The 21,892-nt window shown below is 29.7% G+C and overlaps 2 protein-coding genes and 1 long non-coding RNA gene across 5 annotated transcripts; 2 read left to right on the forward strand and 1 right to left on the reverse strand.

Annotated features, from left to right (window-relative positions):
* The first annotated feature begins 2,999 nt into the window (after nt 1-2,999).
* On the forward strand, nt 3,000-3,889 carry LOC145076423 (uncharacterized). The gene is made up of 3 exons (XM_079022302.1): nt 3,000-3,188; nt 3,329-3,572; nt 3,711-3,889. The coding sequence occupies exons 1-3, from the start codon at nt 3,000-3,002 to the stop codon at nt 3,887-3,889; spliced, it is 612 nt and encodes a 203-aa protein (XP_078878428.1).
* Nucleotides 3,890-4,947: 1,058 nt separating this feature from the next.
* Nucleotides 4,948-6,352, reverse strand: LOC145077261 (uncharacterized). The gene is made up of 4 exons (XM_079022999.1): nt 5,681-6,352; nt 5,457-5,549; nt 5,284-5,351; nt 4,948-5,201 (listed from the first exon to the last, which is right to left on the reverse strand). The coding sequence occupies exons 1-4, from the start codon at nt 6,320-6,322 to the stop codon at nt 5,084-5,086; spliced, it is 921 nt and encodes a 306-aa protein (XP_078879125.1). The 5' UTR covers nt 6,323-6,352; the 3' UTR covers nt 4,948-5,083.
* A 4,353-nt stretch (nt 6,353-10,705) lies between these two features.
* On the forward strand, nt 10,706-17,146 carry LOC145074826 (uncharacterized). Of its 3 annotated transcripts, XR_013692130.1 has the most exons (5): nt 10,706-11,208; nt 11,308-11,377; nt 15,473-15,514; nt 15,703-16,743; nt 16,840-17,146. It is a non-coding gene; the product is annotated as an uncharacterized LOC145074826 (long non-coding RNA). The 3 variants fall into 3 exon arrangements; XR_013692129.1 differs by having other exon boundaries at nt 15,473-16,743; XR_013692128.1 differs by lacking the exons at nt 15,473-15,514; nt 15,703-16,743; nt 16,840-17,146 and adding an exon at nt 13,497-14,450 and having other exon boundaries at nt 10,710-11,208.
* The last annotated feature ends 4,746 nt before the right edge of the window (nt 17,147-21,892 follow it).

The raw sequence follows: 21,892 nt of genomic DNA on the forward strand, positions 1-21,892 counted from the left end.
TTGAACCCTTTTGTGGCTAGATTGAGTGTTACTTTAGTCCCCCAAACGATTGGAACCCTGTATTGAGACCTTTGGAAGTCCAGAATGTCCCATGCTTGAGCATTTCGGGAATCAATGGAGGTTTTGGATTGGAATCCTTATGCCTTAGGTCAAAATGTAAATTATGAGTCATGGGGTGTATTATGAGCACCGAAATGAGGACCTTACGTGATGAATCAGTCTAGGAAGGCCAGACCTATGAATGGTCGGAGCAGTTCTGACCTTAGAAAGCAGTTTGAGCGGTTGCATGGCATGGACTCGCCGAGTCCGATGAACAGACTCGGCGAGTAGCTTGAAGATTAACTGGGACTCGTCGAGTTGTTCTTCAGACTCGGCGAGTTGAGTCGGGGTGGCCCCGCGATTCTTCCAGGAGAAAGTCGTCGAGTCAAGGAGGATACTCGACGAGTAGAAAGGGAATCTTAGAGAATTGGTGATGACGTCTAGACTCGCCGAGTCGCCCTAGTACTCGCCGAGTCCGGTCAAGTTGACCGTTGACCGTTGACCAGAGTTGACCTATGTCTGACTTCTTAGGGATAGTCAAACTTAGAAGATAAAAGTGTTAATAAGAGATATATGATGTTATAGGGAGATTGTAGCTTGGCGGAGCGAGCACGAGTGATTTCGGGATTTGCTAGCTTTCGATATTCACGAGGTGAGTCTTCTCACTATACTGTGCCCGGAAGGGTTTGACTGTGTGACCGGAAGGTCAGATATGATATGTGATATGTGTGTTTTATGTGCTATGTATGATATGTTTGATATGGGCCGGAAGGCATTATGTTATGGGCCGGAAAGCATTATGTTATGGGCCGGAAGGCGATTATGTTATGAGCCGGAAGGCGTTGTGTTGTGGACCGGAAGGTCGGCGTGGGTAGGACCGGAAGGTTTACCCAGCAGGGACGGAAGTCCCCTAAGACACATGGACCGGAAGGTCAGGGCCTGGAAAGGCGTATGTGTGTAAGTTGTATATTGGGGAAGTCACTAAGCATTTATGCTTACAGTTGTTATGTTTGTGTTTCAGGTACTAGCGAGGACTGTGGGAAGGCGCCGACGTGATCTGTACACACTGAAGGATGTTTTGTGATCTTGGGATTTAGATGACTTGTATTTTTGACATGACACTTGAAATGTTTATGCTTTGTTTTGAATGAAAATAACTTATTCTGAAATGAAAAATTTGTTTGAAAATTTACGGTGTTACAAAATGTTTGAAGGTATCTTTTATATATTACTTTTGGTACGTTTGGTATATATAGATGTGTTTTTATTAATGTTCTACAAAGCTTGTTATGTCTTCAAAACTTATATTTGAGTCACACTTTAACAAAATGACGTCTTAAATCATATGTGTATATAAAAAATATATAATAGTAGAATATATATATATATATATATATATATATATATATATATATAACTGTTAGTTATATATACAGATTTGCCGTTTTAAATCGCGTCTTAACGTTAATTAAAAGAACTATAAAAAATCCTTATAAAAAAATGATTTTCGATGATACTGTGGACCTTAATTAATTATTTGGACTGCCTTCATATTTAAGTCATGTTATATGGTTGATGGTTGATGGTTGATGTGGCTTTAATGTAAGTAACTAGATGGACGGCACTAATTGTATTGTTGAACTCTCGTTGATGTTTGATTGTTTTTATACCCTGCTTTGCCAATGTGATTCGTTTTGTACCCTGCTTTGGCCATGTGTAATTGTTTTCTTGTTAGCTAATTGCTAGTCTTTTAATAAAGGTTTGTTGTTAAAAGAAAATTATTGTCTAAAATAAATAAAATGTACTTTTCTCACAAAAAAATTTATTATTTGTGTTGTAATAGCTAGAATGTCTTATAAATTTTGGATTACATTCGATAGAGTAAATATAAAAAAATATTGAAATATTGATATTCCTTCCAAGGATAAAAAAAGAAAAATCACACACAGTAAACATTTTTTAGTTGTAAGCCTCCTTTTGACAAAAATTTAAGAAGTTAAACAATAAATGAAGGCACTGCCGCCAGACAGCGTTGGCCACATCACGATTAGAAAAGCTAGTGGACCACAAAATTGTTGATCGTTTGATCATGTGGTGTACCCATCAAACCAATATGGTGAAACGTTATTTCTGTTTTATCTTGTCACGACATCACTCTATATTTATGAGACGTATGTGTACGTAATAGAGGAAGAAAAGAATTAATGGTATGTACAATAAAATAATGAAGTTTTAAATTTATAGGTAAAATCTGTAAAAAAAAAAAAAAAAAAAAATTATTATTTTCTTTTGCATTTTTAACCTTTATATACGGTTAGTCGTCAAAGGTCCTGTCAAATGTCAAACTCCATCCCCATTTCTCATTGCTTGTGTTGCGCATGGCACCACGGCACAACCATGATGACCAGCTAGGGGGCCACACAACCCCAATGTTTTAAAAACCGGTTTTTTAGTTGAACCGGTATGGTGACCGGTTTCCTGTTCAACCGGTTTAATCGGTTCAACCGCCGAGTGAACCGGTTTCTATATTTTTCATGTTTTTTTCTATTTTTCTACACATAAATATATATAAAAATTATGAATTTGATGTTTACAAGTTTAAACATTAAAAATATACATAAAAATAAGTTGTAGATGAATCAAAATACATTAAATTAACACATAACCATAAATTTTAATGTTTTACATCAATCCATATAGGTCAAAAAGAAAATAAAATATGATACCGAAACGAAATATAGTTTTTGATGAATACAAAAACATCAAAAGAATTTATAACATTTACCGTATGTTTTTATTTAGAGAAACTAAATAGATTTGAAAAAAATTACCAAAGTTTATTATGTAAATGGTTCTTTTTCATGTGTTTTTATTCGGTTTGACCGGTTCAACCGATATATGATGCCAGAGGCAAATGAGGTTTCATAGGGTTGCAAAAATGTGTTGTTGCAATTAAACTTATGGTAATAGGGGAGTCGCCCGATTCTGTTGACGATTATATGAGAATGTCTGAGTGGACCGCGCGAGAAAGTTTGTATTTATTGGCAAGAGGTGTTGTTGAAACCTTCGATGACCATACTTACGCAAACCTTCGTTGCATGATATGCAACAATTATATGCGGCGCATGAAGAAAGACATGGTTTTCCGGGTATGCTTGGGAGCATTGACTGCACACATTGGAAATGGAGAAATTGCCCCGTGGCGTGGAAAGGCCAGTATTCGAGCGGTCATCATGGAGCGCCTTCGTTGGTATTAGAGGTTATTGCTTCACAAGATTTATGGATTTAGCATGCTTTTTTCGGGTTTGCGGGTTCTAACAACGACGTCAACGTTCTCAATCAATCACCGATATTTGACGATCTTTTGTCAGGAAAAGCCCCAGATGTTCCTTTCATATTGAATGGAAATGAATATAAGTTTGGGTATTACCTTACAGACGAAATATATCCACAATATTCTACGTTTGTGAAGGCGTTTCGACACCCAATAGATCCAAGGGACAAATATTTCAAGAGACGACAAGAAGGAGCACGTAAGGACGTTGAACGTGCTTTTGGGGTTTTGAAATCAAAATGACACATTGTTGAACATGCGGCGAGATCTTATGAGTTAGATACTCTACGATATATCATGTATGCATGTATCATAATACATAACATGATTGTTGAAGATAAAGGACGCAATATTGCAACGTATTCTCCTACGAAACCAAGACATGTGCAATTTCAACTAGGGACATCAGAATATTTACATAGAGTGGTTGATATTCAAGATCAGCGAAAACACAAGCAACTCCGTGAAGACTTGGCGGATTACATCTATGTTGGTCACGAAGATGAAGATGAATAGTTTTAGGGCAAAAAATGCAGGTTTTATCATCTTTTTATTTTTTTTATTTTTTTTAGGTTTTTAAATGTTTTTGTGTTTTGTTGTCATTTTTTTAATGTTGTTTTTAATTTAAGATTTATTAAAATTTTATTTTTTACTTTTCAAATATAAATAAATAAATAAAAAACAAATTCGAAATATAGAAAAAAAATAATAATAAAAAAATGGAAAATAATTGGTGTTATCACATGTTATTAGATGTTGCCCATTTCCACCTTGGGTGTTATAACACCATGTATGAGTAGGATGCTGATATGACACCTTTTTGGTGTGGTAACATGTGATAACATATTGCCCACACCCAGTAGTCTAAAAGGTATACCGAAAGACCTTAGAACTCATTTGGTATGTTTTCAAATGCTTCTACATAAATCCTAGAGAATAACCTTGATAAAACATCAAAGTTTGCTTCTTAATAGTTGCCGTTTCTATGGTTTTTCTTTTATTCTCATGATAACTCCATGCTAACATACTAAGTTTTTGGCAAAGTTTATTCTTGGAATCAGTGGCAGATGCATGCATTCTTGTTGTAGTTACACCTTACACTACATATTTTTTTTAGTGGATGTATCTTAATAAGAAAAAAATTACACTACAACGAAAAATTCAGTGGTTGCCACTAACGCTTTTACTATGATGCTCGTAGTGATACCGATAACACCTAGCTTTTTGGATGTAGTGGAAAATTTTTTGAAAATTTTGAATTTTTTTTTCTACAATCATGATACTACTAAAATATTCCGTGAAATCCTTATTATGAAATTATGTGCCCATCTCGGTGAGGTGGTGGTTGGGACCCCAGGAAACACCTAAATTCATCGCTGCTTGGAATCAAACCAGAAATAATCTTTTTTTTTTTTTTTTTTGGAATGAAACCGGAGATAATCTTAACATTAGAAAATTGCAATTGGGTGAATACATTCATTTTATTAATTTGATGTATCGATTTTTATATTTTACTCTTTTTTTATTTGTCATGTAACTCTTTGATATAATTCTCATGTAACTATTTTGCCATATGTTGTCTTGAATATAGGTAATGATTTTCTATTGACATTTGAAATTACATATTATAGCTTAAAAATAAAACTTAATATCATATGACCATTATGTGACTTCAAATTTTAAAATTATTTCAAACAATACCAACAAAATTTAAACACAACTTGCAAGAAAACGTTTGAGATGTCGATTGTATGCGAGGGGTTGCTCTAACGGTAAAAGATGACCAGCAGACTTTATGTACTCTATAGTCGTTTCAGCACCCAATCGCCTACACATATGAACACATACGCGCGTATCATATTAAATTATAAATAAGAAAAAACGCCAACATATGAAATTAGGTATCTTACGCTTTCATGGCTTTCGCAAGCTCATAACTGAAGATCTTGTCCTCCTCACCCCACAACATATGTATCCTCTGCAATTAAGACAATGTAATCGACTCCATTGTTATTCTCAAACATAAACATAAGAACAAGGACGTTAAATAAAATATAACCAATTTAATTAATTAATTAACAACCTGAGAGTATTTAGCAACCGTGTTCGCATCATTGTCGGGGACGACCAATGCTGCCAGGAGTTCGCTTCTCTCTTTTCTGTTTTTGAACATTGTCTGCATGCGAGTGTAAGCAATTGAAGTAAGATCCAGAATGATAAGAACTCGGAATGTAAACCCAGTTTCGGCGTTAATTAAAGTTGGTGTGCATGCCCATATAAAAAAAGAATGGGAAAAATTAAAATTACCTCAAAAATGCCACGATAAATGAAATCTGGAAGCCATGGCATTTTATGAGCACCAGCAGTAAGCATCCTTATCAAACCCTCCATTGTTTCCGGCAACAGAAGGTCTGCCCAAGAGGATACACCAAATCGCTTGCATGACTCATGGCTAAGTGACTCCGTTAACTCTATAGCGGTAGAAGACACCACCATAGAATGCACTAGATTTGGGTACAACTTAGCCATTTCAAAACCAACAAAACCTCCATAGCTTAACCCCACTAATGTCACTTTCTCCACGCTAAGGATCTTCATCCCTTTGGCCAAAAACTCGGCCTGAAAGCTAGCAGACCTCTCATTTCTGTTGGTGGTTGAGCCACCGAAGAACAGGAGGTCCGGGACGTAGACGGAGTACGTTCTTGTTAGGGCTAAAACTTGTGGAAACCACAGAAAGATACCATCCATCGCGAAACAATGCACGAGGAGTACAGCAGGTTTCTTGGGTGGTATGTATTGGGGTATTTCATCAACTTCGACGATAGTTTCTTGTGGAATCCATATGTTCATGATGGTACCAGGCTCTATTTCTAGGATTTTTGGTGTTAGTCCTGCAAGCTGCATGAGTCCATGAAGTAAACGAGTTAACCCTATAAACAACAACCCCATCTTCAATGGAGAAATCTTGATGGTGTACAAATGGAGTGGACAACAATATATATATATATATATATATATATATATATATATATATATATATATATATATATATATATATATATATATATATATACGGTTGAGTTCTTGTGAGACGGCCTAATTTTGTGACCGTGAGACACATTTTTTTATTTTTTTTTATTTTTTTTAGTTAATTCAATTTCCGAAAATAATATTTAAAAAAAGAATTTTTTATTTTTCCATTTATTTTGCATTTTAAAATTATTTTTAGAATATATACAATGTAATATTCTATTTAGAATATTTCATATATTTTTCAAAATAAATGGAATTTTTTTTATTTTTTTTATTTTTTTTTAGTTAATTCAAGTTCTGAAAATAATATTTAAAAAAAGATCTTTTAGATTTTTCCATTTATTTTGCATTTTAAAATTATTTTTTAGAATATGTCAGTGTAATATTCTATTTAGAATATTTCACGTATTTTTTTTAAAAAAACGGGATTTATTTTATTTTATTTTATTTATTTTTTATTTTTTTTAGTTAATTGAAGTTCCGAAAATAATATTTAAAAAAAGAATTTTTAGATTTTTCCATTTATTTTGCATTTTAAAATTATTTTTAGATTTGGTCTTACGGTCTCACAAAATTAGAATGGTCTTAAATGAACCTGAATATATATATATATATATATATATATATATATATATATATATAGAGAGAGAGAGAGAGAGAGAGAGAAAGTTCTTTTAAGAACCAAAACATTTACGAGAATTTGAGAATTAAATTACGATTGTTGTATTAGTTTATCTTTAATTTTTTTAAAGCAAGGTTAAGATTGTCTTTTTATCATTTTTAATTAAAACAACATTTTGTTTATCTTTAATTCATATATCCATTCGGAAAGATTTAGGTTATATTATTCTTTTTGTCCATATTCATTGTACTAACACCCTATGGTGACGACACCTATGCCGACGACGAATGTCGTCGCTACAAGTCTATCTATGCTGACAACAAGTCGTCGCCAGACTATTTGACAACATTGACCAAAATCCTTTGACCATGATACCTGTGCCGGCAACATGTCATTGCTACAAGTCTGGCTGGAACGACCAAAGTCTTCGCGGTATACTGAAAATCTATTGCGACGACATGTCATCGGTATAGGTATCGAGAAATCTAATTTCGAATTATGTATATTTCATTGTCCAGTAAACCAAAACGACGTAGTTTTACGCAATCTATATCGACGACATGTCGTCAGTAAGACACGTGGCGATCCGCGTGAAAACCCTATACTGACGACATGTCGTCGCCACAGGTTTTTCATTTTTTATTATTCTTTTGTTTACGCAAATAATGAAATGGCACCGTTTATCGAAACCCTATACCGACGACATGTCATTGGCATAGGGGTTCACCCTAGCAGAGCGCAGTTTGTCTTTCATTTGCACACAGCGACACAGGAAGAAATTCTCTCTTCCCCGCCAACGAAAATCGAATTAAACCTTACAAATTCCGACGATTAGCACCAGGTAACATCTTTTTGCTCCTATTTCTTTCTTTGTTGCTGTGTGGTCATCTTTTTTTACCCTAATTGGGGGTTTTATTTTTTTGCTGTTCATGGGTTTTGGTTAACCACCGTCGCCCTTCCACCATCTTCAGCCGTCTCGCCGATGAGTCTTCCTCACCGACAAGTCCAACTGCTCTCCTTCACTGCTACATCATGTAAGTTTTGTAGTTTTATTGTTGTTATCATTTTTTTTCTCCTGATTTGGGTTGTTTCCTTTGACCACCAGCCATATCCATCATATTTCACAATTGGAATTGGCTATCACAGCAAGACGAACAGGTTAGTTTTTTTTTACCTGTGTATATATTTGACAATTAGTTTTTTTTATTTCTAATTTTTATTGAAATTGAAATTGCACACACACACACACACACACACACACATATATATATATATATATATATATATATATATATATATATATATATATATAAGTTTATATGAAATTGGATTGTATTGTTTGTTTGGTATGATTATGGGATTGTATTGTTGGTTTGGTATGTATTTGATTATGTTGTTTGTTTGGTATGATTGTATGATTGTATTATTTGTTTAGTATATATATATATGTTTGTTTGTTTAGGTTTATGTGAAATTGAAGTGGTATATATGTATAAAATGTTAATTTAGTTGGTTAATGTTGTATGAAATTAGGATTGTGTTTAAAATATTATATGAAATTGAAAATTGTTTAGGTACATATGAAATTGAAATTGTATGTATAGAATGTTAATTTACTTATTTAGGTTTATAAGAAATCAAATATTTTGTATGATTGTGAAATATGTATGATTGTGATCTTTGTTTAGGTTGATATGAAATTTTATGTATAAAATGCAAAATATGTATGGTTGTGTTATTTGTTTAGTTTATTAGCTTAAGTGAATGAAGTGATCAAGTGTTTAATTTTGAAGTTAAAATGTTTGTCATTAAGAACAAACGTTACTAATAGCAACATAGAACAAAATATAAAAATATTTAAACTAATAAAAGTACGTTTTTTGAGAATAAAGTTTATTAAGTAAAAAATAGGATAAAATGGGAGTCAAGCCCCAACATATTGAGGGTTGGAGACAAATGTGCTACAAAGAAGGTTCAGGTTGGTGTACAAGTCGAGCACATGAATGTGTTATTTAAATATATTATTATTATTAATTATAGTTTTTTGTTTAAGGAATATTATAATTATTTTAATGTTTAAGTTTAGTTGTTTGTTTTAATTAACGTATGTTTATTGTTTTCTTTATTTTAGGAGAAAATTCAAGAAGAATATGAGAAAATGCAAAACAAGGTTAGGGAAGGCGGAATACTAGACATGGAAGAATGTTTAGAACGTGCCCTTGGGACGAGACGCGGGCATGCTCGTAGGGTGGGTAGGAGACCAACCGCAACTTCTGTTTAATTCCAAATGAACGACCTTCCACTTCAAAATCGTCCCAATCTCAATCCCAATTTGATGCACAACAAATACAAGAATACTTGCAACAATATAATGCATCATTGTCGGCATGTATTCCGGGCTTCCAACCATCACAATTTCCTAACTTTCTATTCAACTATAACACACAAGCAAGTACCTATCAGCAAGTTGCCGAAAGGATGGAAGAAGAAGGAGAAGAAGGAGAAGAAGGAGAAGAAGAAGGATATGATTATGATAATGATGGTTGATGTTTTTTTTAGTGTTTTGAACAATGTTAGCTAACTACTTGAATTTGATGTTTTGAATTTGAACAATGGTACCTAGTTAATGTATTTCAATTGATATATGTTGCAATGTGTTTTGAATTTGTTAAAAATGCAGGAATGGTAATGTATTAAATCTGTAAAACAGGGGAAAAAACAAACAATAGCTATCCCGACGACATGTCGTCGCTATAGGTATGTCATTGACTCCTGTGAAAAACCTATACCGACAACTAGTTGTCGTAATAGATTACACCTGTTGCGACGACAAGTCGTCGCTATACGTTTTCCGACGACAAGTCGTCACAATAGGTAATTAATAAAACTTTATTTATTTCCCCCGAAAATATGATTGACGAAATATGTCCCAACGACCAGTCGTCGGCATAGGCGAAGCTATCGCGATGACATCTATACCGACGACACTATTGACCTATGCCGACACGACTATCCCGATGACTATATACCGACGACATGTCGTCGGTATAGGGTCCGAATTTGTAACAAACGTAAAAATTAGGTCGATGTCCGTCGATCAACGACCGTAACTAATTTTGACGGAGGACTTAATGTACGATGCTCTTATAAATATAAATATATTTTAACAATAAAAATCGTTTAATATAGATTATTATTCCTATATGGCTAGTTATATGCTAATAAAATCAATAAGATACATACAATTATGTTTATGTAGTGAAAAGGTTTTATTTATAAAAATAACCAAGTCCTTACTGGTATTATATGTAATAATAAGGGGACTCTATTAGTATATGAAAAAAAATATAACAAAATAAATTGAATATGAAATATATTTATGGGTGTATATGGTTAGATGCCTCAAAAGTTAGCCATAAAACCACAAAAGTCCATTTTTTTGACATACTATACCTCATTAAGGACTTGTACCCACTTGCTTCCAACTACATTAAGAGCTAGAATTTAAAGGTCAAATCGTATGAATTTATCCCTCCTCTACAGGTGTGTTAAAGGCTTTCAACCACCAAATCCCATCATCCCATTAAGTGTATAAGCACATTCATTTAAGAAGGTAGATTCTAAGTATTAATTCAAAGTGCAAGTAGTTGGGGCCTCCTATACCCCAGACCCAACCCCCCACGTTTATTCTTCTTTTCTCTCTTCTTACACTCCAAAAATTATGCATTAAGAGTACAAAAATGATTACAAGTCTAAGGCCTAACCATCTACAAAAGAAAAGTGTTGCTTCTAAAAATGGGCTAAGGTACATGCTAGAGTAAAGTTGATAACTTAGGAGAGTATAAAAAGAGCACTATTAGGGACCTTTAACCCAGAAAAGTTCAGCCTCAAAACTCTTTCCTCTTTACTTCTTCTCTTGTGTTCAAAGTTCATGAAGAACACCTCCACCGGAGGAGATTTCTGCTGTGATTTCGGGTGGCAAAAAGGAGCAGCCACCACCGAGTCTAGCCACCTGTTACAGCCAACAAACGTGCCAAATATACCCCTGAAGTCATTTGTTTTTCAACCCATTGATCCCCCCTCAAGTGCTGCTGCGAAAACACGAAGAAAAAGAGGCGAGAAAGCTGCCGGAAACATCCCCAACCACCCTATTTTTTTCGACAACTTTGTGGCTGTTTCGGTGAGTTTATTTCCAACTAAAAATCTGAAAACTTGCTGTTTTGTGCACCTTTGTAAGGTCCAAAAATCTAAATCTAGATTCGTTTACTTTTTGGTGAAGATACCGGGTCTTGAACGAAGCAAGAACCTCACCGAACCTCCCATCTAAACTCGAGAAACACGCACCAAATGTGAGTTTCTACGGCCCCTCTTTTACTGTTTTAATATTTGGGGGAGAATACACGAGTGTCTATTTAAAGTTTGATGATTTTCAAGTCTTATACATAAAATGACATCATACCTTATTATTGGTTAAGAGTTATGAAAATAACAATTTAAAAGGTATAAAGCATTAATAAATTATATAAGTTATATTAGAATGCTATAAATGATATAATTATACCTTGTTGTGATATATTAATTAATATTAATAAAAATCACTGAATTATAACTAGATTGACATAAAGATATAAGTTATTCGACGAATCATAAACTGTAATACTCGTCGTATATATGTACATGAAAATATTGAGAAAGCATAAAAAGACATTATATACATAACAAAATATGCTATTCAACAAAATTGTGTACAACGGAAATGTACATTGTCTTAAACGACTATAAACAAAGATTTGACAAATATATAATAATTAATTGAAAATATAACAAAAATCAATTATTATTATTATTATTATTATACTCCCGATCATAATGTGGAAACGATTCCTAAATAAATGATATAATTTATTTTTATAATTATTATAAAAATATAAATTATTTTAGTTGTGATACGAAACTCACCACATATGATAAATTAATTAATTCTCTGATTTTTGGGGATTATTACCTAATAAATTATATATCATATCAATTATGCAATTTATCGAATATTTGCATGAATGAGTATTCGGCTACGCGAACGAACATCCTCCTTATTGGCTGAAGTAAAGAACTATACAAATTATTACCGCCACAATAGTCGAACGCTACGTTAATTTCACTATTTAACTAATTTCACTAAGCTTCGAAAGTCTTAATAATCTAAGATTCACGTTAGTGACCCTAGTGAACGACGAATTTTATGAGTTGAAGACTCGTCATCATGGATTTCGTGGATTGTGTATCACATGTGTGTTTGTAGGAGGAATGTATCGAAAGGGGTGAAAGAGAGAGTTTTATGTTGGCGTATTTTTCCTTTGTAAGGATCAAATCCTGGAATCGACACCTAGCTCTATAACCGTTAATCCAAGAGGAATCATATACTGTAGGTCTATGTACACGGCATAGATTTATAATAAAGAACTTTGGTGTAGATCTATTTCTTATGGAAAGATTTATGCGAATGGTTATTTTCCGTCTGTGGTTGCTAGCTACAACTTCATCTGACGAGGCAACAGACGTCAAGTGTTTCTTTCTTCGTTACTATACGACTGCTTTTAAACGTTAGTAATGATCTCGATTCCTCCATTTATATTTATATTGTGCATGTGTGGCTTGTTTATTGTGCCTTTTTGGCTTGTGGAGGAGCGACGAATAGTGTCGGTTATACACAAATTGATATATTGAAGATTCTATTCGAAGAAGTGTAGATCTAGATTGAGTCAATCCTCCCAATTTGGGCCGAGTGTGAAAGAGTGTTTAGGTTGTTAACTACCTCTACCTACAACATAATTCTCTGTAAGCAGATACGTTTTAAAGAAAAGAATTGTAAAGAGAATGGTTAATACTTGTCGTTGAAATTATATGAGTGGTAAAAATATGCATTTATAATTTACCGGTTATTGAAAAGTATTTTGGGATGAGTTTGCCCCACTGGTTAAGTGTTGATTTCCAAATTAAGTAAAATAATGCTTAATTAATAATATGAAACGGATTTACAAAGTTTATAAAATTCAAAATTTTGAGTTTTACATATAAACTATATGAACGTTTGTACAAAGTTTTAAGAGAAAACTTGGCTATTTTATGTTTACACAAAGTGTGATATGACTTTATATAAATTGGTTTCAAAATCTTTATATAAAGAGCATTTCGGTCATGAGAACCGTAAGAATTTGTTATAAGTTTGGTTTACTTATATATTTTACAAATGGTGTATTTTTAGATTTGAGCAAATGACATTTCTAAATGAGTTTAAATATACTTTTATGACGCAATTATTTTATACTTTCGATAGAAAAATATGTGTTTATAAAAGCTGGTCAACCAGATAAATTTTATAAAACATTTTTGGGTGAAAAATACTTTGTGTCAAAACCTGTAGAACTCACCAACAATTTTGTTGACGTATCTTAATGCATGTATTCTCAGGTTATTTATAAGGTCAGAAGAGTTTGTACAGAAGATTCTCCGATATTCTTATCATACAAATGTGAACGCCGGATTGTTAGGTGTGTGTAGCGTTTCAGCAACAACTATTGTCACTGTAATTTCCATTTCGGTAGTAATAAAGATTATATTTCTATTATTCAATGTATGTTCAATAACTGTGATTACTGGTTTACGTCATGCACCTCGGCGTTTCCGCTGTCGGCCGAGGGTGTGACAGAATTTGTCGTCGCCATAGGGTGTTAATGTTGTAGTGTTTCCAAAATTCATTCAGTGATTCATCGATCCATTTGATTTATCAATTTTCTTCTTTTCTTTTTCGAATTACATTCATTGATCTTGAATTGTTATCTTTTGATATATTATTGAAGATTTTCGCATTCAACGATTCATTGATCCATTCGATTTATCAATTTTCTTCTTAGAATCTTCTTCGTTTCCTTTTCGAATTACATTCATTGATCTTGAATAGTTATCCTTCTATTTCATATTGAAGATTTTTGTGATTCAGTACCGTGATCGCTTTCTAGGTTAGTTTTTGTTATTCATCGATCCATTTGATAAATCGATTTTCTTCTTAGAATCTTGTTCTTTTGCTTTTCTAATTATCTACATTGATCATTAATCGCTATCTTTTGATTTATTTTATACATTGACTTTACTGATTTTGCGATTAATTACGTCGATCATGTTCTAGGTTAGGTGGTTTTTTAGGGTTCCAACGATCGTCTTTATTGTTATTCTTTTTTAATCCTTTGTTTTTTTTGTTTAAAACCTTTATTCATTATTGTATTGTTTTTTCATTACTGTATTGTTTTTTGTTTTCTTTTTTAGTGTTTATCTTAGAATTTTTCATTGATTTGATTTAGTTTTTAGTGTTTTTGAATTTTTCAATAGCTCATCAATGGAATCAAGCTTTTTTGTTTCTACAATCCTATTAATGAAGGTATTACTCCATCTATAAATTTATTCTATATGTTATTGTTTTTTTTATATACTTTGTGTTTGTTACAAAAATTGCTTATAGATGGTATTCCTTTCAATGATAATAACCAATTTTTTATTGTAAAATGTTTTAAACTTGAAAAGATTAATCAATTATACAAAATGCTGATAGAAATAAATGATGATATTTATTAATATTGATAAGTGTTGATTGACCTTAATCAATAAATTGTGAATAATACTAGTTTGTACAGTATAGACTACTTTTTATAATTAAATGATAATTAAAAGTTTTTCATTGTAAAATATTTTTAGAATGGTTCATAATTTCAGAATTATAAACCGATTGTGGATGTAAGGTCTTGTAGTTGAAAAAATTAAATAATTATACAATCTGTGTATAAACAAATAATAATGATGTGTATTAATGTTAGTAATTGTTGATTGACCTTGATCAATAAGTAGTGATCAATACTATTTCAATAGTATAGATTAGTGATGACTGCTGATTTGTTATTTTCGTATATGTGCACGTATATATGACTGTTGATTTAAACTTTCAGTAGTTGATGTGTATTTTCATTTTTGCATATATGAAGTTTTTGTTTTTGTGTATGCACAAATATGCATATTTTATGTATATTATTGATTTTTTTTCTTATTGTAATGTTATATAGATCATTCTTCTGCTAGGAATGGTTTCTTTTCTTATGTGAATGAAGAGAATGAAAATAACACAACAAATAACATTGTTAATTCATCAAATGAAGTTAATGTTGGGATTCTTTTTTTGTTCAAGAAATGGAACAAGATGAGCATTGTTCAGCAAACAATTTAAGTCATTCAATATAAGAAATTGATTCTGGTAACTGTATTTTTATTCAACCTCAACATTGTAATCAGAATATTGCAACAACAACTGAATTGGAAGGTGATTAACAAAAAAACTTATTCAAATATTAATTAAATTTTTTATACTTTTATATTAATATATTTGTTATTCAAATTCTTAGATCATCTTTCCTGCATCGAAGTGAGATCTCCTAGTGGCACAGGTATAGTTTTTTGGATTCCTAAAGTCGATAAATTACTTTAGCATTTTCTACATTCTGAATTTGATTCTTTGGATTTGGGAGTTTATATGTATATGAAAATATGTTGAAAAAGCAAGGTTTGATTGTAGACTAAAAGATGAGAAAGTTTTGGAGGCAGTTTTAATTTATGAGTATGTTTATTGTAGTAGATCTGGTATAACAAAGAAACACAATGTTGAAACATTGAAAGGTGTTAAAGGGAAACAAAAAAGAAAGCGATCTAGCCAAATGATTCAGTGTCCGACGAAGATTGGTTTTAAGGTAGTTAAAGGCACTACTAGATTTTTTGTTTTGACATTGGTTGCGAAGCATAATCAAGAATGATATACATATCATATTGTTCACATGTCACGCTCTAATATACAGTTAGATTATTTTGATAAAAGTGTTATCTACAATTTAAACTCTTCAAGCCTTGGTGCCACTAAAGCACATGTGTGATGTCTACTTTAAAGGGTGGACATCATTTTTTTTTTGCACATGAAAAATCACGTTAAATGTGAACTTATATTATAAATTCAATATAAGTTTTTCTTTTTTGCTTTTTTTTTGTTTCATACAGGTTTCTAAGAAAATATTGGCTAAAACTGATTTTCGAAAAAAAATATAAATGTTTAATTTGGAATCAATGCATTGATCCTGAGGTTTTATAAAATGATTGGAAGTCTCTTATTAGTGAGTTTCAGTTAGAAGATAATAGTTGGTTAAAGTAGATGTGTTTTAATTCGTGATCGATGGATTCCTATTTTTTTTAAGAACATTTAATTATATGATCTAATGAGGACTACTTCTAGACCTGAGAGTGATTTTTTTGGAACTTTATGTCAAAAACAGCCAACTTGTCTTCTTTTATGATGAAGTTTGATGCTGCTATGGACTCTCAACACAATACACAAATTTCCAATGATTTTGATTGAATGAAGAAAGCTCATGTTCTTGAGACATCTTTTCCATTAGAACATCAAGCATCAAAGTTTTATACGAAAAAAATATTTTTTCTATTGTTCAAAATGAATTATTTCATTCTATCTACTCATGCTCACATGGAACAGTCTCTATTGTTGAAGGGCATGATGTTTATGTAGTTTTAGAGCAATCCTTAGGTCAATATGGTGAAAATTGAAGTATGTTTTTTTAAACAGTTCTCGAAACTTGAGCATAATCGAAATGTAAAGGAGTTTAAATTTCAGGTATTAATTTTCATTACAATTTGAAATATATGAACATCAATTTATACTTTTTTCATTTTATATTTTATAAACATATTTGATTCTTTTTTTTTTCAGGTGAATGTGAATGTAAATGAAGAAAGTTTCAAATATAGTTGCATGATATTTGAGCTTTATGATGTTTTGTGTACATATGTGTTCTGTATTATGAAGAAGATGTTTTTGAAACAAATTCCATCTAAGTATTTTTTAAGAAGATGGAAGAAAGATATAATTTGTCCAGAAAAATTGGAACTAAAATATTCATTAAGCGATAGTAGTGTTGGCTGCCAAAAGATGGTAACTGATTTATATTATGTGGTGGCTGAGTGTATAAATTTAGTTTCTCATGATACTGAAAAGTTGCTCAAGTATTTTGAATGGAAAAAACAAAAAAGGAATCTACTTAAAGAAAATCCGCTAGAAAAAATTCTCGTTCAAAATGTGAACACTTTGATTCTTTAATTGGTTTTCTAAACTTGATGTTAATGATATTTTGAATCCTGAAGTTGCTAAAAACAAAGGATCTGGTTCTGGTAAAAGGTTTAAAATTCAGAAATAGATATCTATGACTGATCAAGTGAAGGAACCAAGAATGTGTAATTTTTGTAAAAAAAAAGACCCTAGTGAAAAGCATGATAAAAGAAACTGTCATCTCCGAATAAAAATGGAAAAGAAAAAGAATTGGAAAAAGAAGAACAAGTTATTCAAGAAAAAGAGTTGGAAAGAAAAAAGGCATTGAAAAAAGGAAAACAACTTACTGTACTTAAGAAAAGAATTTACCTTGTTAGCAATACTTTTAGAAGTTTGGTTAATGTTTTTTTAAAAAGTTTTGTCATTGTTTTTTAGATATTTTTGATAATTTCATTGGTTGATGTTTTTTACCCTTTTAATATCTTTTGTTTATGTCAACATTTTGAAGTTAATTTGTTTTTATTTGTCTATTAGTGTCTTTGTAAGTTATATTGCAATTATTACATAGTGCAGGCATTATGAATTCTTGTCATTACAAATTTAATGCTTTACCAATTCCATTCTTTTCATTAATAAAATCATTATATCAAAATATTTGTTTTCATTGATTTTATTTAAGAAAATAATAATTTTATAAATGTGGTTAATGTCAGTAGTTTATATTGACTCTTCATGTAAGTTTTAGAATGATAATCAATTTAGAGAACTGTTTATAAAGAAATGTTGACTTGAATTCTACATGGAAATAGAAATCAACAGTTATTAATTTTAGAATTGAAAATATTGAAATAAAGATACAACTGCTGACACATAAATAATAATCAACAGTTATGTATAATGCCTTCATTGATTTTATTTAATAAAAGCATGTTTTTAGAAATGTGGTTAAAGCCAGTAACATATCGTCACTGCTAATCTAAGTTCTAGAAATGAAAATCTATCTATATCTTTATCTATCTGTATCTATATCATATCATACTATATTATAAATGAATCATCTTTCCTTTCACTATATTCATTTGAAACTCCCATGTATTTTTCCTTTCACCACATTCATTTGAAACTCTCATGACTTTTCAATTTTTTTCTAATAATAATTATAAGTTGGTTAATAAGGTTAAATAAATATCAAACCTAAAGTGTAATCATATCCAAACTAAATTTTAATATCAAAAGAATATCTTTACTTCTACTTATAAACTTATGTATTTTAACTTTTAAAATATTATACTTAATTTATTAGTTTTAATATATTGTTGGGTGTAAATCATTATCATTTTAAAGCTACTAATTTTGAACAATTTGTATAAAATACTTAAATTATAAATTTAAATATAACATTATAGGATCAACTTAAATATAAATTTTAGTTTAACTTAAACCACCCAAATAATATTTTGTAAATAGTTAACAGTGATAAATTGTAATGTCTTTCTAATAATGATTATAAGTTTGTTAATAAAGTTAAATAAATATCAAATCTAAAGTGTAATCATAAATAATCTAAATTTCAATATTAAAATAACATCCTTACTTCTACTTATAAAGTTATGCCTTCAATTTTTAACAGAAAATACTTAATTTAGTAGATTTAATATGTTCTGTATGTAAACCGTTATCAATTTAAAACTACAACTTTTGAACAGTTTGGACAAAATACTTAAATTGGTAATTTAATTATAACATTACAGTGTCAACTTAAATATATATATATATATATATATATATATATATATATATATATATATATATATATATATATTTCAGTTCCACTTAAAAAACCCAATAAATATTTTGTGAATTGTTAAAAGTCTTAAATTGTAGTGCTAAATGCAAAAACTAAATTATAATATCAATTTAACTAAAATATTTCCTAATGATATTTGTATAATCGTTAAAAGTTTTCAAAGAAATAGCTTAAAATAACTTATAATAACAATAGTTAAATATAACTCTATATAAATGATTATATTGTTACCTTTAAAATCAAAAAAACAATATTTGATGTTTTAAATAATTATAATGACAAATATTAAAACGTTAAACAAATAAATTTTAAAAAATTAATTTAAAAATAACAAAAATTATAAATAACATTAAACCATATATTATATTTATATTCATGAGTAATCGCGGGTAGAAGTCATTCAAACGGGTGATATTATGCAGTACAATAGATGTATATATTATCATATAATTTAACAACAACATTATTGTTATATTTAAAGAAAAAAATATATTTGTAAAGATTTCAACTAAATAGGTGTTTGTACGCAACGCGCAGACATTCACCTAATATACTAATAAATGAAACATTTTTCCTTTCACCACATTCATTTGAAACTCTCATGCATTTTTCCTTTCACCACATTCATTTGAAACTCCCATGACTTTTTAATTTGTTTCTAATAATAATTATAATTTGGTTAATAAGGTTAAATAAATATCAAACCTAAAGTGTAATCATATATAAACTAAATTTAAATATTAAAACAATATCTTTACTTCTATTTATAAAGTTATGTTTTTTTTAACTTTTAACATATATACTTAATTTTTTTAGTTTTAACATATTGTTAGATGTAAACCATTATCATTTTAAATATACAATTTTGGAAAAAAATTATATAAATTACTTAAATTATTAATTTAAATATAACATTACATGGTTAACTTAAATATACATTTTAGTTAACTTAAACAACCTAAAAGATATTTTGTAAATAGTTAAAAATGATAAATTGTAGAGTCTTTCTAATAATGATTATAAGTTGGTTAATAAGGTTAAATAAATATCAAACCTAAAGTGTAATTAAACACAAATAAACTAAAATTCAATTTTAAAATAATATCTTTACTTCTACTTGTAAAGTTATATCTTTAACTTTTAATATATTATAATTAACTTATTAGATTTAAAATATTGTTGTATGTAAACCATTATCAATTTAAAACTAAAACTTTTGAATAGTTTGGAAAAAATACTTAAATTGTTAATTAAAATACATTACAGTGTTAACTTAAATATAAATTCCAGTTCCACTTAAAAAAAATATATTTTGTAAATAGTTAAAAGTGATAAACTGTAGTGATAAATGCAAAAACTAAATTGTAATCTCAATTTAACTAAAATATTTCCTAAATATATTTTATAATGGTTAAAAGTTTTCAAATAAGTAGCTTAAAATAACTTACAATAACAATAGTTAAAAATAACTCTATATAAAATTAAAAAATATTAAACCATATATTATATTTAATTTTATTCATGTGTAACTCGCGGGTAGAAGTCATTCAAACAATTGAGATTATGCAGTCATAATAAATGTATATATTATCATATAATTCAAAATAATCAATATATTATATCAATTTAGTATACAAATTATTATATCAAATTTAACAACAACGTTATTTCCATATTTAAAAAAAAACATATATTTGCAAAGACTTCAACTATATAGGTGTTTCTGCGCAACGCGCGAGCATTCGGCTAGTCATATCATACATACTTATAAAACTAGCATTTTTTTCTTTAATCACATGCATTTGAAACCCCATTTTTTAACTTCCTCAAACCAAATTCATTTGAAACCCCTTTTTTAACTTCCTCAAACCAAAAGTTTTCTTAATTATGATTTGACACTCAAAAGTTTTATAACTTATATTATGTGTAATTAGCATTTAGTGAAAAGTTTACAATAAAAAGGTCAATCTTTTGGGAAGACATGCATACAAATCATATACAAATTTCAGAAAGAAAACAAACTTAAAGCTTTTTGTGTTGGGTTGAGGTCTTATGATCACTTTTGGAGATATCCTATTATATTAGAGCTTCTTATTTGTAAGTTTGTTATACTAATTCATTTTTATATTTTCTTCGTTTTTGGATTATTGTAATATAGTCGTTGTATATTGTGATTCAATCGTTAATATATTGATCATATGTTATATAGGGTGATGTCGAAAATATTTAATTAAATATTTTAAGTATGTTTTTTTTTTGTTTTCTAATTGTACCGTTTCAAAAAGATAATTAATTAAAACTCATACATATGTTATACTTTCTATCTCTCTACTATATACTATATATATATAATAATAATAATAATAATAATAATAATAATAATAATAATAATAATAATAATAATAATAATAATAATAATAGAGGTCAAAACACTTCAACCAAAATTCATTTAAAATCTAATATTTCAAATGTTTTTTAATAATGATTCTAAAAATTTCAACATGTGTTACTTATTGATTGATTAATAAAAATATTAATGTTTTGAAACTCCTAACTCTTAAACATATATTATTTAATTTGTTAGTTAACTAAAATATTTTTTCTACATAAAGATAACATTTTTATGTTTGGTTACTGATATTTGTTTATGTAATTGGAATACAAGGTGTACATAGAACGACTACTTCAATTTCACATAGGAATCGATATCACTAGAGAGGTATATTGTCTTTAACCGGTGGTAGGGGATCCACATATCCTTTTTAATTATTTATATTAATACTTAGTAATATCTATTTTATATTTCTATTCACCTTAATTTTTTAGGTACAAATTAAGGAAGAGGATTCTCGGCGCACCAACATAAAGTCAAACGTACGCCTTGCAAAATATGTAATTAAATTAAATATC

The sequence above is a fragment of the Lactuca serriola genome, chromosome 9 (genome assembly GCF_051521515.1).
Source record: "Lactuca serriola cultivar US96UC23 chromosome 9, Lser_US96UC23_V15, whole genome shotgun sequence".
Lineage (NCBI taxonomy): Eukaryota > Viridiplantae > Streptophyta > Magnoliopsida > Asterales > Asteraceae > Lactuca > Lactuca serriola.

Bases quoted from the DNA above. Each gene is read 5' to 3' on its own strand.
- LOC145077261 (XM_079022999.1), bottom strand. From the start codon at position 6,322: ATGGGGTTGTTGTTTATAGGGTTAACTCGTTTACTTCATGGACTCATG. The intron at 5,550-5,680 runs GTAATTTTAATT...ACTCGCATGCAG, and splicing joins TTTATCGTGGCATTTTTGAG to ACAATGTTCAAAAACAGAAA. The intron at 5,352-5,456 runs GTTGTTAATTAA...TCTTAATTGCAG, and splicing joins CGGTTGCTAAATACTCTCAG to AGGATACATATGTTGTGGGG.
- LOC145076423 (XM_079022302.1), top strand. From the start codon at position 3,000: ATGGTAATAGGGGAGTCGCCCGATTCTGTTGACGATTATATGAGAATG. The intron at 3,189-3,328 runs GTATGCTTGGGA...TTATGGATTTAG, and splicing joins AGAAAGACATGGTTTTCCGG to CATGCTTTTTTCGGGTTTGC. The intron at 3,573-3,710 runs GTAAGGACGTTG...TGATTGTTGAAG, and splicing joins GAGACGACAAGAAGGAGCAC to ATAAAGGACGCAATATTGCA.